Consider the following 17,300-nt stretch of genomic DNA (forward strand, 5'->3'; position numbering starts at 1 on the left):
GACTTACAGAGCAACAGAGACTTTACTATGTTATCTCTCTACAGTGATGTTAACACTTAATTAAGCCATGTTTTATCAAAAATAATAATACTCTGATGAAAAAATCATTTGTAACGTAAAAATGTGATCTTGATAAGCATGCTGGATCTGCAAAATTTTTTTACTCACAATATAAACTATTGCAACAATGTGAAAGGAGCCAAACGCAATTTTAGGGAAGTTGAAATTGTCTCAACTGCAATGACATTGATTACCACATTATCAGAAAACCAACACAATTTCCTTTATTGGTTAAGAGATTTCACAACTTCTGCTTTTGGACACAATCATAGTAAGAGGGCATTTCAGTGCATTTTGGGAGTATGCACATACTGTAGGACAACAAATGCATGCCATCATTTATTTATTTATTTATTTAACTTTTTTTACATTCAATCGCCTCTGTCTTCAGCATAAAATTTGTTCTTCAAATGAAACCTTTTTCTGAACACACTGTGATTACATGAGGGATCTGATGAAAGCTGATGAGGTAGATTCTGTTAACTGGACATTTAAAATATGAAAAAAGGGTCAAACATTGTCAAACATTTGCAAAGCCAATCTATCTGTTCAAGCCTAGATGATTTACATTACATTACACAACAGGTTTTCAACTGGCCTGTTAAAAGAGCTTAAAAACCTTATTCCAAAGAATTAGACAAACCACAGCTATGATCTCTGACTTTGTGGTTATTTTATCTATACAACACCAATTCAAATTGACTTTAAATGTAGCAGGGGTGCATTAAATCGCAGTAACAGTTTTACAAATTCCAACAGGTTTATCTACTGACATCCTCCCACTTTTCTCTGTTAATACTCCAAACATGAAAGTTAAAGTGCCCCGACAGTGGTCCCATGTTCAAAATTGTGTAGAGTAAAATTAGAAGAAATACAAAAAAAACACAACAACACAAAAGTAAAAATCCTAAAATGTGTAACTAGTTGAAGGGGTGTGAGGGGGGTATTTAAGAGGATGAAGTGGGGAGGGAGGGAGGGAGCGGGCGGGTTTGGGTTGGGAGATGGTCAGCACAGAAGTCGGGTGGCTGTGAGAAGAGCTGCCAGGCCGGGGAGAGTCGGGCTCAAACGGGCCGTCCCGCTGGAGGAGAGACAGTGTTCTCTGTTCTGGCCGATGCAGGCGGCGTACGCCATTACGTGGGGGATGTAGTTCTGCTCGTGGACGCCGTGCAGCAGGTGAGCCATGGGACCTTTGGAGAACACAGCCACGTCCTCCCCGCCGTGAGTCTCCATGCGCAGAGGAACCGCTGACTGGGCCTGGTAGTTGTTTTCCTCTGAAAGGGAGCGACACAGAACAAGTTTGTGAAGATGCTCACTGCTACTTTGTGTTTGAGTTTACCTCCCTGAGGCATTCAAGGAAAAATCCCACCTTCACATACTCTAACACTGTTATATATCATCAATCTGTGACAGAGGTGGGGACTCGAGTCACAGTTTTAATTGCTTGAGACTTGACTTGACTTGGGTTCTGGTGACTCGGGACTTGACTTTGACTTGCACTTTGATGACTTGAAATGGTTTCTACATTCTTGACAAATGATCTTGTGTTTGTCTAAATTACTTAGATTGAATTTGAGTAAATTATTGAATTTATTGAAGTTAAATCTGAGTATAGAAATCAAACTCATGATGCTCTTACCAAGTTTTTATCCTATTAAAACCATATTGCATTGAAAAGTCCTAGATATTTAGTTTTCTTTAAGATATTAAATTGATACTGGACTCTTGATTTGTTCTGACTTGCCTTGGTGTTCTACATTTAGACTTGAGACTTGACATTAATGACATGGACTTGACTTGGACTTGACTTGGTAATCTACATTTAGACATGGGACTTGACTTGAGACTTGTGCTTCAAGACTTGAGACTGACTTGAGACATGAGCAAAATTGACTTGGTCACACCTCTGATCTGTGATGAATCAGTGTGTTACGGAAGTGTGATGAAGTGTTGCAATTAATTTTCTTTCCCTCAACCTGCCTCACCTAGTTTTACTTCAGTTAGCGGTTTCCCACGTTTCCGAGAAAGCCTTCCAATGAACCCCACAGAATGTGCCTGAACTTGTTGCATCCAGCTGTTGGTTTTACATGCGGGTGGAGAGAGCAGTAATGATAGTGATAGTGACAGTCATAGTGATAGCGATAGCAATAGTAAGAGCAAGAGAGTGATTTTTTCCAGTTGAGAGAAAGGGAGAGTCTCATGCAAAACTCAACACGTCTTGTGGCCACATTTCATCAGGGTCTATTGAGGCAACTTGGAGGTGGAGAAATTGGTATTGCTTCCTCTTCTACAATAGATTTCTCCCTGTGTGATCGTTGAATGTCGGTGCAAAATGGTGAGAAAGAAGCAATTGTTCTTTTATTCGGAGCTGCTGACACCAAAACCTGACGTTTACTGCTGATGTTTTAAGCCCCTTTCACACAGATGAAAATAGCCAGCTTGAAGCCGGCTTATAGGCGGCTTTGAGTTCTGTGTGAAAAGGTCAGAGCAGCATTTTTCAGACCACCAATAACCACCTTCTGACCAAGCTGGTTCAAAGCTGGCTTTTTGTGCTGTGTGAAAGGAGTATTTTAAAAAGCCGGCTTTCTTATGAATTACATGGTATGCATTGTTATGACGTGTTTTGCTATATCTCGAAGACAACCAATCAGAAACTACCATACGCCATCACATATGCTGTTGAACAGCTGAGCTGAGCGTTACATTCAACTGCTTTGGCAGCTCGGTTTAATCTCCAAACCAAATGTCAGGAACTAGCCTGTAACCTTACATACCGCTGACGTTGAAGACTCCTTTCTATGTGTTTTCTTCTTCTTTTACATGTTTTTTAGAAGACTGGTCTGCATTACTAGTAGCTGTATGTATAGCTTCCATAGATTTAGCAAAAAATATTAAAAACATAAAGGAAATGTCTTAGTCAGTGCCATCTTTAACAGCTGATCAGTGTAAACAAACGCTTGTGCGTATCTTGCGTTGCTTAGCGACAAAAGCCGTAGTGATTTGTGTGTCAAAGGGTACTGTGGGAGAAAAACCTTCAGTTGGGCCAGATGTCTTCAGGTCCTCAACCACACTTCTTCATTACCATTAATTAAATAATTCAGACAAATTCAGTAGAGTTCAATATAATATAGGTTTACTGCAAAATCACAAAGGGTACATGTAAACCGAGCTGATCCATGGAGCAACTAACTTCGTTTCACAATGCATCCCTTTTTATGCCTTTTTACACTCTCCTCCCAGGCTCTCCCTTAAACTTTCATCTTCTTTGATACACCATTGTTTACCTATCACAGGGTTTTCTTAATTAACGGTGTCTACTCCCTCAACCATCTGTGTCCTCGATACATGAATAGAATGGCCAGGTTCCGGAGATAAAAGATTTCCAGTTTAAACAAGGACCAATTAAACTGGCCACTATCTTAACTGTTTCAGGTCAGGTCAAAGGCATGAGAGATGTGCTGAACAGCAGTTTGTAAATTTCCACACAGAGATGAGCTCTCATAATAGGATTAAAGACATAGAATAGTATTCTTCATTTGGGACATCATTATATCCTTCAGTGCTACTATGTTGATAAAAAATAATAACTTTAATAAATGAATATGTGCTTATCGTGGATACTAACGAATTTCATCATACAACTAATATGTGAAGGGTCTGACAAAGGATTCACATCTTCAGGTCCTTTTTCCACCTTCTGACCGCCCCCCCCCTCCCTCCCCCCCACATCATGGTCCACCTAGAAAGATGATCTGCTTCAAAACATTACCTCATATGATCCACTAGTTGGTCTTATCCTTTGAATATGGTCAATACGTCATTCCAGCTACGAATTAAAGGAAAACACCCGATGTTCTGTAATTTCGGCTGAAACTAGGAGTCTTCCTCCCTAATTCCTGTATTATACAGTTCCTGCGAAGAGTGCTTTCATCCTACCATGTTTTAATAACCTCTCTCTTCTCTGGCAATAGCAGTTCGATCAATCTCACCTATTAGTGTGAAACTTCAGCATGAACTTAGTGCACTGATCTCTCTATTCAATGTGCGTAGTGCCTGAATTCATGTATGTGTGCGGTCTGATCAAAGGAATGTGCAAATATATATATTTCTCTTTGATTATATTGGTTAAGTATAGATTATGCATTGATTATGAAAATCACATACTTTCCTTTGAAGGTGAAAATAACATAATTGTTGGACCCAATGTTATAAAATGGCACATAAATTCCCACAGTACAAGCTGGCAAACTGATCGCTTGCTAAAGGCAGTATGAATGTGTTTGGAAATGGCAATGCCGAATTTCCAATAACGCCTTTTTGCTGGCTTCTCTGTCTGAAAGGGACTTTAGATAGTATAATTTTTCTGCTATTAATCTCCACTGTAGTAGCTGTGCTGGAAATATCTTGATGTGACGTTGTGTACGTTTGGCTAGTTATTCACAGGAATAAGAAAAGTACAAAATGGACCCAGAAGTTCAATGTACATCGTCAATAGCTGTTTTCTTTAAGAGTTATAGTATTTTAGGGTGGATTTTCCCATTGACTGTGACCCCATTTCTAGAAAAAGACACTCTAAACAAAGAACTTACGGTAGTCAACAGTAGAGACATTCTCCCTTGCTCCGTTAACCATTTTGAAACCTGGTCCGTTCCCGTATAAGATGGCGGTGAAGGGCTTCTGGTCAACATCACTCATCATGGGGGCCAGACCTGCGGAAGGAAGGAGACGAAGGATTGGGGTTGAAAATTCAATTTACAGCACTAACAGCTGTACATACTACCGCAAAAATACGCCACACATACAGTACATACATCATTACATCCTTACATCATCATCACAACATACCAAAAATTGTGTTTCCTCTGGGTGTGTAGCCTCCGAAGTTGAACACGTGTGAATGGTCGGCCGTAACGACAGTCAGGGTGTCGTGGATGCTGGTCATGAGATCGGCCCGTCCGATGGCCCGGTCCATCTCCACCGCCTCATGCAGCGCCTGCTTGGCCTTGCCCTCATGGTGCCCATGGTCAATACGCCCGCCTGCCAGAGGGCCAAAAAGGTCCGGTTAGCTCTCATCCCCTCTTTCAGGTGAGAATAGACACACTATGCGATTCACACTACGCAATCTTTACGACATGCAGGTGTTTGCCGGTACCTCCACAGCCATTAACTGTAACCCTGTTTCTTTTGACAGAGACGGGAAAGTACACATGGATATCAACACCAAATGTCCTGTATCTACTATATCTATTGGTGTGCTGATATTTTCAACTGATACTGGCCATTCGCAGATAATTCAGTTCTTGTTCCAATGACAATGCGTTGATAAGACCAGAACAATAAAGGAGGAGATTTCGGCCTAGTGACTCAAGTTTTTTTGTTTTTTTTCAAGATTTTTACCTTTACTGCACTCTAGACCTTTACACTTTAAACAAAATCCAAGAAAATACAGTATATTTGGGTTTTGGAATTATGTTAGAGGTTATGAAGATGTTGAGTACAACCAATACCACAAACTTAAATAATTATTGGTGGATATATAAGATATTGTTCTTCACTTCCCCAATTATCAATCTGGACCAAGTACCTACAGCTACTGAATAACCTACATCTACCAATCATCGAAACTGATTGCTGCAGGAATAAACCTGCACCACGAAGCACAGGATATCACACTTGTTGAGACGCATCTTTACTGTGATTTACTGAGCCTGGTCAGGAAATCCTTTCTACCACAGCATGGTCACCTCAGCGCCACAGACTTAAGGTGCTAAAGTCAAGTCGGTGAATCAGGGTGAGACATTTCTGTGAAGGCTGAACGCAAAACACCCAAGAATTTGCATGTTGGAATTTTACGCCCACAGAAAATATTCACACACCTGTGCCCTAAATGCAAATTCACATAAAAGATTTACAAATATACAAGCCAACATTTGAATGAATGGATTAGAAGCTGCAGACTTTTAATATGGTATTTGCTCGGCCCTGCGGCAATTGCGTGACCAATCAAAAGAGCCGTTTTAAAGCAGATTTTTTCCTGTTTGTTCCTACAGATCTAAAAACATCCAGCTTTCATCACACAAACAAGTTATCCTCCGCATGGTTCCCAGCAAGGAATGTTTCATCATAATTTATCACCTTCAAGTCGTTATCATAAGATATTCATATTGGATTTGGTTGTTTGGCACTTTCTATTCCATTTATTCAAATATTGACTCGTAAATTTGTAAATCCTTTCAGAGAATTCAAATTTAGGACACAGGGGTGTGAATATTTTCTGTAAGTGTAAATTCCAATTTGCAAGTTCTCAGGTGTTTTGCTAGAATAATACCTTCATACACTCTTCTATCCCTGGATACTACCAGACTTTGTCACGGTGTGGTAAAAATCATTTTCTACAAATCATGTTCATGTCATGTCTGTATTCATGCCTGCGGTCATGTCATGTTTGTGAATTAGACACTGAACAGTGTCAACTGATGACGGAGAAGGTACCTTTGGGTTCTTCATCGATTAGTTTGCATGGAGTCTGGCAACACAGTGATGTATGCCGATATATACAGTATATAGATAAATGTTTTTACAAAATCTTCTTTACCAAAACATTCTGGCCTTTTATAATAAATCATATTCTTGTATAAGTGGTGCTTCTATGGATGTATGAAATATGCTACAACCTATAAAAATAAAGAAAGATTCACTGGAGCAGTTTGACCTTTTACTGAAGGTGCAAAGACTGAAGTTTAGATGCTACTGCATCTTCACCAGAGTCATCACTTGCTTCACTCTGATGAAGATGCAGTAGCATCGAAACAGTCTTTGTACCTTCATGCTGTGTCCTGCTATGTCCTGCTCCTGAGAGGCACTGGACTGCCTGTTTTCTTCCAAAGAAGCTGATGCGCAGAGGAATCTCCTTAATGCTATAAGTTATGTTTGCTAACAGTCCAGTTGCTAACATTACCTAGCAAGTAGCCTCACATCACTGTATTATCCATAGAGGAGATTAACGCAGCTGATCAGCTAGGGAGCCAGAGAGCTGAGCTCACATTCAAATAAAACATTATTATTATGAGTATTACTAAAATTAATAATTCATTAGGCTTATCAGTGATGTACGGAGCACCAAGGAGTTTAGAGGACAAGCTCGGCTACAGAACAGCCTGGAGTCTGGTTGACAGGTCAGCAGTGTCTTGCTCAAGGACACTTCAGCAGATGCTTGCCGACTTGGGACTTGACCCAAGGTCCTCTGGCTGAAGGGCGATCTCTCTAACCATTGGCCACCCTGCTGCCCCTACCCACTGCCACTTAGACAAGGTTATGTTGTGTGTCGGGCTCTACGCATTAAAAACACTGACAGAACAAAACATCACTGCCCATTCCGACCATGTGGCAACTTGCCTTCCACCAGCAGGTAAAATCCACTGGGGTTCTTCCTCAGGATCTTGATGGCCACCTCCACCATCTCTGTCAGCGAAGGATCGGTCTCAATGTTCCTCTCCAAGTCATATGGCAGATCCCCAGGTTCAAAGAGACCTGAGAGACCAGGTAGCATGGTTCAAAGAGAAACGGAGGGTATTAAAATCAGGAATAACCCTTCAGCAGATAAAATATACATATGGCACTTCATTTACACTTCAATGAGATATTCATAATGGCGCTGAAAGTGGAAACTCACCCAATAAGTAATCCACGTTGTTAGGATTCAGCGATAAGAGCTCCTTCTTGTTCCATACATAATGGCCTTTCTGTTCAGTTAAAAAAAAGGACACAAAAGTACAGCACATGCATTGTGACTGATAAAAACACTGCAGTCACTTTGAACTCCTGAATATGTAAATGTAATTGGGAAGATAAAAGAGGGAGCAGGAAGACGAGGAGGGAGAAGAGCAAAGAGAAGGAAGAGGGGGAGAAACTCACTTTATCCTTCATTTTGTCGACCCACTCCTGCACCAGGTTTCTTCCATCCTTCCGGGTGCCGCTGTGCTTCGCCACACCAGGGTATTCTACGTCCGACGTGTTTTTGGGGAACATATACTTCCTCCCTCCACCCATAATCACCTGAACATCCGCAGAACAGAGTAAAAAAAAACCATTACAACTCTTAGTCATAACTGTTTCAGGACCAAATTAAGCGTTGGCGAACAACAGATATCATGATGTGCGTTGTGTGTGGCAGAGCGACAATTCAAACAGGGCTGAAAAACACAATTGTAAACAGCTTGTAAGCATAATTATCATTATTGTGACTCACATCGATGTTGGGGATGTTTTCAAACAGTTGTCTGGCGATGTCCTTGCAGCCTGCCTGCAGTGCTTCAGGTGGCATCTCATTATCGGAGAACCATTCTCGGTCCACACAGTGGGCGTAGGCAGCGCTGGGGGTGGCATGGTTGACACGGGTTGTTGTCACTATTCCCACTGACTTTCCTACAGTGGACAAAAACACAGGCAATTGTCTGAGTAATGATTTTAAAAGTAAATAGGACTATATCTTGGAAAGGAAAGGAAAGGAAAGGGGAGTAATCATGTTTTAACAGCGTCCCCCAATCAAACAGAGTTACTCTGTGTGTCACTGGCAGGACAAAATAGTTTTCTTCTAACATTTCTCTTCTAGAGCGAAGAGTAAAACCGGCCTGATGAAAGTGCATTATCAATTTCTATGTGCTTTGTGCAGGGTTCAGCGCAGGAGGTCAACAGCTGCCCGCTATGTCCCGAGAGGAATGATTGGATTTCTTATTATCTCTGACCTCTGACCCCACCCCACACCGCCCCACACCCACTCCCACCTCCACCCACAGCAGATCCATCATATTCATTCCCTTAACGTCTCTGTCTTCGTCTCGTCGATGCTGCCTTCATTGTTTCCTCCTCAAAATACTGCCTTATGCAACATGTTCCTAAGCCATAACATATCCTTGGAGGATAATAGCACATTCTTGAAGAAAATCGTACATCTCTGGAGAACCAAATAGATGCAGATGGGTATTGTTCATTGAATGTTTCAGTCACCTAGCAACAGCCGTCGTCTTGCCTCACATCCAGGCTTTTGATTGAAACAGCTACTTCATGAAAGCTGGCCTTGTGTGATCTTGTGTAGGTAAAGAGATGCGGCATGGAAGTAACAATACCACAGTTGGGGGTTTCATTTCTACTGAGGCGACCCATACTAAAAAAGTATTATTGGTATGTGAAATTAAAGAAATAATCTATTTGTATCAGGGATACAAACACATTAGCAGTCAAAAAGGTGATAAATCCATAGCTAGTGGCGGTCTGAGAGAAACTTTTGAAAAATTTGTGCTTAAAAGCCTATTTCTGGTCCTTTTTTAATGAGAATATATCAAAAACTAGCTCATTAGGTCAAGTTAATGTCACTACAAAATCATTCTAAGGGTAACTTTTGTTCAAAGGATGAGCAGTTAAAAAACAAAGGGAACGGGCAGAGGTGGATGAAAAAATCTGCATTAAGCACATCACTTTCATGAACACTTCAAACTCGTTGCTTCAAATATTCCCACTTCACATGAATACGGCATAAACTACAGCCACGAGTGGGTAAAACGGATGATAACACTTGTTATTTAAAGTCACTCTACCTGCATCCTTGGCCCATCTGAGGATGGAGGTGACCTCGTTGCCCTCGGTGGTGTTACACTGGGATCGGACGGCAGCTGCAGACACGCCCACCGTGCCCTCGTTGGCCTTCACCCCGCAGAGGTATGCTGTGGCCGTGCCAGCGCTGTCTGCCACCTGTGCGTTGGTGTTATATGTCTGCAGCGATAAATAAAGGCCAGTGACGTGTCAGCGGCATTCAAAATGGCGGTTACTCATTCTGATATGCTTGTGACGGGGCATTTGTGTGACAATGTGATGTAATTGTTGAGATATGATAGTGTACTAGTGCTGAAACGCTTAGTCGATAAATCGAATAGTCGATCGACAGAAAATTAATCGTTTCAGTCACTTATCAAGTAAAAAACCAAACATTTGCTGGTTACAGCTTCACAAATGCTAAGATTTGGTGCTTTTCTCTGTTTCATATGAGTATAAAATTAATACTTGGGTTTTTTTTGGCTGCTGCTTTGTCTAAGTAAGCAATTTTAAGAATCATTTTGGGCTCGGGTAACTTGCGATGGGCATTTGTCATTATGTTTTGACATAACATTGATAATGAAAATAATCATTAGTTGCAGCCCTGTAGCGTACTCACTGGAGTGGTGCTATTGCTACAATACCGATATGTCAAAATGTGTTATGCTGTGTCAAGTGATGGTTATGTACCACAGTTGCACAAAACAGTAATCATGATCACTACAAACTACAAGATGTTTTGTGTGCCTGAGGTATAAATAAGCAAACTACACCATGATGTCTGTCTGGCTTTTTTATCAAATCTGTAACATAATACACTCCCAGTACGTCAGATACTGTGAATGACCTTGTTTACGGTCACAGGCCCGGTCAGGAAGCCATTAATGGCCACAGCCAGATCAATACAATGTGTTTTGCTGCATGATATAATACCAAGTCAGACCTTGGACAAAGCTACAAAGGGGAACTTGTCCATCTCCAGCAGGCTCTCCTCCCCACTCTGTCCGCTCAGCTGTCCCTTCAGTATCCGCGCGGCCGTCACCGTGGGAATGCCCATACCTAAACAACAAAAGCAGGTCGTCTGTTATGATCCATGCGTTTTCCCTCAGGCGCAGACAGTCTGCCCCGTCTCATACATTAACACTTTTTGTGCGCTCCATTTGTGACATTGTGCTGCTGCGTGGCTGTTTCTGCTTTTCTTTTGCACTTCAGCACGGGACGACTGCTGTATGTGCTAATGTATTGTGACCTTCCCATACTGACTGACATCATGGACACTTCTCTAATGTCCTGTTTGTTACTGATTGATTCAAAAACCACAATGTAATCTTTAACTTGCATGGACCAGACCTGGGTCAACAGTATTTTCCACTACTTTTTTATGGTTTGGGTTGGTGAAAATAACGATAATGATAAGGATTATTTTCTATTACAAGTAAGTTCTGACCCAGGTTTGGCATGATCACATAGTCCTATGGAAAACTGCCATGCATTATTGAAGCTGAACACAACACAAACACTGAGAGCAAGAAGTCCAGTGGGGATATAGTTTATTGTGCGACTGAGCCACACTTCTTTAACAGAATCCTGTGATTTTCCCCCTATAAACGCAGTAGGAAATGGTAGGAAAACATTTGTAACGAAAACAATTATTCCCTGCAGTTACTTACTTACCAAAGTCAAAAACAGATGCTTTTTTAAAAGGGTGTAAGGTGCTGTTTGTTATTCTCTAACTACGATAACATGATGTTGTGCACATAGTACAAGCAGAGAGCAGAGGCCCGATGGAGGATAAAGTTTATTGTGTGACCAATGAGCAACCCAGCACAAACAGAAGCCCAGTGATCTGGTGGCAGCACAGTTGTTTTGTTTTCGACTATTCATTCACCTCCTGTATTTGAAACATTTGAAACATCTCATCCATCCTCCGCTGGATTACGTGGATCCAGTATAATCTAGTTTCAGCTTAAATGACATTCCTGGACAGAATGGTCCATACTTAATCTTGTCCATCAAAAATGGCAAAAGGGCAAAGAGTGGTCAAGGCTCTGTATTGACGATGCGGGTCTTTGGTGACGAGGTTAGTGAAAATCAAGATTACAACCTCAAAGTGGATTCATGCAGCGGCAGCGGCGGCGGTAATTTCATCATTTCACGTCACAAATATCAGGACTGAAAAACTGGCTGAGTTATATCATTTCTTACCGTCTCCAAGGAAGAGGATAATGTTCTTTGCTTTGTTCTTGTTGAGATTTTGAAGTGTCAGAGCGCTCTTCAGGGTCCGCTGGGCCCACGCATTCCAAAACTTGGGCTCTTTCTCTTGCTCTGTGTATCACAATGGAGAAATCTGGTTAGCTTTGAAGTAAGCAGTAAGTAGTTAAAGTAGTCAACAGATGCAAGTTTGCCTGTAAAAATCTGTAAAATGTATTGAATTTGAATCGGAGGAATTCTTCGGAAGGTAAAATAAATGAATGTTTTACTTGCTGGTTATGTGTTGGCTCTGACTCAACTGTTAATTTACAGCCAACACATGCACAACACCATATGTTAAATACAGTTTTCCATACTCAGTGTGGCAATCATCACAGAAAAGCTTTACCAGTGGTGTCAGTGGGCTTGGAGGATATGTATGAGCTGTATGCATTTCAACTCGCTGTTAAATGTGTTGAACCATTGTAACTGACACTTCTTATTTTCAAAATCATTTGCACACACACCATTCCACACATATTTATCATGATGGAGCCTAATCTTCTTATGGAGAGACAAATACTTTCAAATACTAGTAATAATCTATCTTTTCAACCTTTGTTCAGTTTCACCTCTGCTTGCAAACCTCACAAGTTGTTACAAGACAAATACGGATTTATCTCCTACAAAGGAAGCTGATAACATTTTTCATTATGTATTTAAATAACGAATTCCTGTCATTTTCAGTGGCGCCACCGAACAGATAACAGTGCTAAAAGTATCCACAAAACAGGACAAAACTGTTACAAAACAGGACATCCATTTAGATAAATGAAACTTCCTTTAAGGAGTTCCAAAAAATCTCCAACAACCCAAAAAGTCCTGGACAGCTCTTGACGGATCACAGACAGCTTGACAGTTGTTGTTTTTGTTGCGGCGTCTGACTAACAGGAACGTAACTTACCGGGGAATTGCGGCTTCCCCGAGCTTCCCAAGATCAGACAGGAGCAAACGATGAGCAGGGCCGTCACCTTCATGTTGTCGTCTCTCTGCGGCTGACGTGTTCCTCTAGACAGCCATAACATGCCACTTTGAAAAGCTGAAGGAGCCTGTCTGCTGCCGTCTCACAGCTGGGAAAGAAAAGGGGACACAGCGGTAATCAAGTCTGTGTCATCTCATCACACTGACTCTGACATACCTATATAACCTTTATTTACTTGAGGATGATTCGACTGAGCACACTTGTTCTTTCTTGGCAACAACACCCTTCTTCTTGCTCATACGGCTGCAAATATTCACACTTTGTAACTGGCCAGTTGAGCCTCAGCCTTGCCCTGCTGACAAATGGGCAGCTGCACTGGAGTATTAGTTGCTTGCTCAATGGGACCTCAACAGTTAGTTGTTGAAGGAAGGGGAAATAATTCTTGTTCCCTCATCTCATCTAGGTTTTCCAAATAAAGGAACAGGCAAGAAAAGGGCCGTGTGGGGGGGGTAAACACAATGCCAACAGGAAAAGTATGAGAGGAATAAAGGCAACAGTCAGGTTTCATGTATTCAAACCCGTGAAGGAAAGATATTTCTTTCCGCTGAACCGTTTGTCTCACTTATCAAAAGTAGATTCTTCTGCACGTCACCAGGCTGTGCAGCAGAAACAAAAGGGAGGCTTGGTGAAGTTGAGCTGGAGACCTTGCTGTGAATGTAAGTAGTCACAACAGGGGCCCTTATGGGTCCTGCCCAGCCAGGCTTTCATCTATAATTATCCACACCCTCCTGCTCTCTTCCCTGTGCTTATAGTCAAGGTCGCTTTAATGGGATTGAGTGCCATAGCACTGAGAGGTTTAATGGCCATAACAAAGCCGATTAACACCAAATGATTGACTGGACACCTCCACCCACAAGTAAAGGAGAAAAAAAAGAAATTCTTCTCAACTGGGCCTCAAGAATACTAATACTTTTAGCAATTCTGACTAAGACTCATATTGTGATTTTGTTGTACATTCAGCTCGTGGTACATTGGTATCCATGTGAACACGTCAAAATAATTCCTTATTCACTGAATGACAAAAGTAAAAAGGTGGGGAAATAAGGTGCAACGCCAAGGATTTGCTCAGTTTGAACACAGTTCAAGGTTTTCCCCGATGTGCAACTTGATTTGTGGGCCAGGGATTCTGCAAAACACCAGAGCAGCTTGTTCAGGAGGACATCTGGGAAACCACTGCCTCTAAGAAAAATTGCAGCATCTTGCAATTTGGAAATTGCAGTAAATAATGTGAGATTACTCTCATTTTTGTTAATTGTGTTGCCCTTGTGAAGCTGAAAGTAAGAAAATATAAATAGAAGCACAATTACATATTCACAATCAGGCCTAGGACTGCTGACATTTAAATGCACCAAAGCTTTACACTCCACTTTCTCTCTGCTGATTAAAAAGTGAAATTCCAAAGAGCTTGCAATGATCACCTTGTCAACACCTCTGAAAGATTACTCAACCTGGCAACTGTGCCAGATGTCCTCTGGTTTGGGAAGAAACAGGCAAGTCTGAACCAGCATTCCTACACCAACCAGGCACAAGTAAAAAAAAAAAAGAGGCAGAATATCAGCAAGCTGACGAGCCAGAAACAAAGCGTTTTTACCATTCCTCAGATGCAGTGGGCCAGTGATAGTTAGCGGTCTCAGAAGCGCCCCGGCCCGCCCAGAGGCAGCGGCCCGGCCAGCCTGCAGGTGAAGTAGCAGAGCACAGCCAGCACAGCCAGCAGCAGCATGCCGGACAGGACGGTGGTCACTATCACATGCGTTCCCTCTTCACCCATGGCGTCGCACTGTGAAGCACTGTGAAGCACTGTGAAGCACTGTGAAGCACTGTGAAGCCCGGCTCGTGTCAGACAGGGAGAATTCTCCAACGCCACACAGCTTCGCCCCTCGGCTCTGAGCCTGCAGCAGGTGTCTGCCACCTTACTTCACACACAGGCACTTAACTGCGTCCCAGTGGCATGTACTAGCTGCTCCACCGCATGGATTAGGCGTTTACTATTTAGCAGGGCTCACTGGGAGAGGCTCCTGTATATAGGAAGAAGGCTGATCTCCAAAAAGATTCGGCTAAAACTCTTTATTTCTCACTGCTTCATTTCCACAAAAGGAAAAAGCAGATGAGTGCTGTCCGTGATTTTCAGACAGCCAAGAATGTGTTCTCTCTCTCCTAATGGAAGCAATGACTTTTTATTATTCACTGTAATTGGTAAGGACAGCCGTTCCCGCTGCCAATTCTAAATAGGCAGCTTGGTTTGCTTCTCACACCAAGCTGGCTGATCCACCAGTTACATGCACACAGAATAGTTCACATAAAAACTGCTTTCAAGCCTGCTGTGACATCTGCCTCATTTCATGGTTTTCTGACCTGTTCAAAGATCTCTTTTGTCACTCAGCTTGGTTACATCTTACTAAAATAACAAAAAAGGTAACAAAACTGGTTATACCACTGGTTTTTAACCCATGTCAACAATGAAATGAAATTGATATACTCTCCAGCTATGCTCCAGAGTATGGACTCATGCACTGCAGAGTCACTTCTTCTTTATAGATCCCATGGCTTGCGGTGGTGTAAAGCAGAGGTTCCCACACCTTTTTCATGCCCCCCCAAATAGATCCGCATTAGTCCACCGAGACCCATCCCATAAGATTTTGTCCTTAAAAACCCCATCTGAGTGTGTTGTAAGATATGACTTGGTGCAAAATTGCAATATAACTTCCTATAGGCCTACATTAGGGGCTGGGGTAACAACAGAGGGACCTACGAACACTCATCCTTACACAATTTCTCATTTTGCTACCATATAGTGAGTGAAATAAGAATGAAATTAAACTATATTACAGAGGACACCCTGGAGCTTAGTGTTGCTGGAAAGTTGCTGTCTGTTAAAATCAGTCGAAATGGACTAGACTGTGTTCTTTACCAAGCAGCTTCTCCACACCTAGTATCAGCAAACCTTGAGGATGAAAAAAGAGCTGATCTTGGCACAACAGTTGACTGAAAAACCCCCTCTCAAAATCCAGAGAGATGTATTCTGACAAGACTTCAGAGCAAGAACAGAAGAGATGCTGAGAGGAAGATGAATCCACATTGCACTGCAACCTGTTTCATGACAACATTTCACTCTACTCTTCCCGGTCGGTCGACAGTGTGTTCCCCCACCCCCCCACCCCCCCACCCCCACCCCAAAAACAGCAACCTGTATTTTGTGGAAAAGTTTAAGGTAGTTTTACTTACAGCAAGTGAGGCTGTGGTATCAATCTGCATCAATACGTGCCGTCCTTTCACACGCAGAGCTTCACTAATGTGTGTCCTTGCCGCTGCTTTGCCAGTCCTTTTTATAAGGCCACTGTTGTCTGCTGTGGCTCCGGGGGGCTGAGAATAGCGGTCTGTGTCCCAGGGTGGCGAGAAAAAAAAAACCCTTAGAAATAACGATGCCATGCCGCTATTAGCCTATGGGAATAGATGAATCGTGAGCTCCGCCTGTCTGTCGGTCGATGCATTGCTTCAATTGGGTGAGTGAAGGATAGAGAACCATAACTAACTTACTAACAAAATAAATAAATACACAAATCCGGGCTCTGTCCTTCACTCACATGGGCTATTTTAAGTAAACATAAAATTGTCTTTAATTAAAAAACAATACGATAGGCCTATAATAAAATGATATAGCCTATTACTACATATCATCTTGCCTATATGTAAATAATGCAAACATTTACTTTGTAAATTTGAAATGTATTTATCCTACCCTGCAAATTCTAATGAGTGCAAATGAAACAACCTGGCAGCAGTGACTATAGTGTGACCAATACGTTTTTGGTAATGTAGTTAGAATTTGTTATTAGTTAGAATATTACTTCTATCATTGCCTTAATTAGGTACATTTTCTTCTTAATTATGTTGTCTTTTATGAAACATAATCAACTCATCACAGTGATTAGCTATAATTAGGCTAACTGTCTGTCATGGATTCTGAGGCTTTTTTTCTTTCTTTTTTAAATATAGCCTACTTGCTGTTTAATGTGGTATCCTTTGGATGTCACTGTAAGACCAACAGCCTGCTCCACCGAAGTCAACGTCTGCCCCTCATAGCTGTGAACTGGTGGGAGCAGAAATAGCCTACAGTATCTCAGGTAAAATATTTGGAATCTTAATTGACTACAAAAGCTCTATAGGCCTAATCTAGATCTGATTTTCTTTGATTGGTTGATTCTGATAATTCATTGACTCCTCTTCCTATTTTGCAGATTCACCAATCAACCCTAACAACGACTCTCTGTGTTTAGTCGTGTTTACAGTGACCTTTTCACAGTTTTAGTATTGTTTTACCTCCCATAGACCATACTGTATTATTTTCTGTGGTAGCCTATAATTTCTGACTTGTAGTTGCACGTTATTGTAAGTTTGGCTGTGATACTTGTTGGCTAAAGTATCC

General features: G+C 41.7%; 1 protein-coding gene across 1 annotated transcript; it reads right to left on the reverse strand.

Moving 5' to 3' along the window:
• Nucleotides 1–258: 258 nt before the first annotated feature.
• On the reverse strand, nt 259–16,243 carry alpl (alkaline phosphatase, biomineralization associated). The gene is made up of 12 exons (XM_071908382.1): nt 16,100–16,243; nt 12,800–12,965; nt 11,851–11,970; nt 10,589–10,704; nt 9,651–9,825; nt 8,306–8,481; nt 7,972–8,112; nt 7,730–7,799; nt 7,453–7,587; nt 4,903–5,094; nt 4,647–4,766; nt 259–1,331 (listed from the first exon to the last, which is right to left on the reverse strand). The coding sequence occupies exons 2-12, from the start codon at nt 12,918–12,920 to the stop codon at nt 1,066–1,068; spliced, it is 1,632 nt and encodes a 543-aa protein (XP_071764483.1). The 5' UTR covers nt 12,921–12,965; nt 16,100–16,243; the 3' UTR covers nt 259–1,065.
• Nucleotides 16,244–17,300: the final 1,057 nt, after the last annotated feature.

This window comes from Centroberyx gerrardi, chromosome 5 (assembly GCF_048128805.1).
Source record: "Centroberyx gerrardi isolate f3 chromosome 5, fCenGer3.hap1.cur.20231027, whole genome shotgun sequence".
Lineage (NCBI taxonomy): Eukaryota > Metazoa > Chordata > Actinopteri > Beryciformes > Berycidae > Centroberyx > Centroberyx gerrardi.

Coding starts and splice junctions, on each gene's coding strand:
- alpl (XM_071908382.1), bottom strand. CDS start 12,920: ATGTTATGGCTGTCTAGAGGAACACGTCAGCCGCAGAGAGACGACAAC. Junction 9,826..10,588: donor CCTTTGTAGCTTTGTCCAAG/GTCTGACTTGGT, acceptor TTATCGCTGCAG/ACATATAACACCAACGCACA. Junction 8,482..9,650: donor CAGATGGGCCAAGGATGCAG/GTAGAGTGACTT, acceptor TGTCCACTGTAG/GAAAGTCAGTGGGAATAGTG.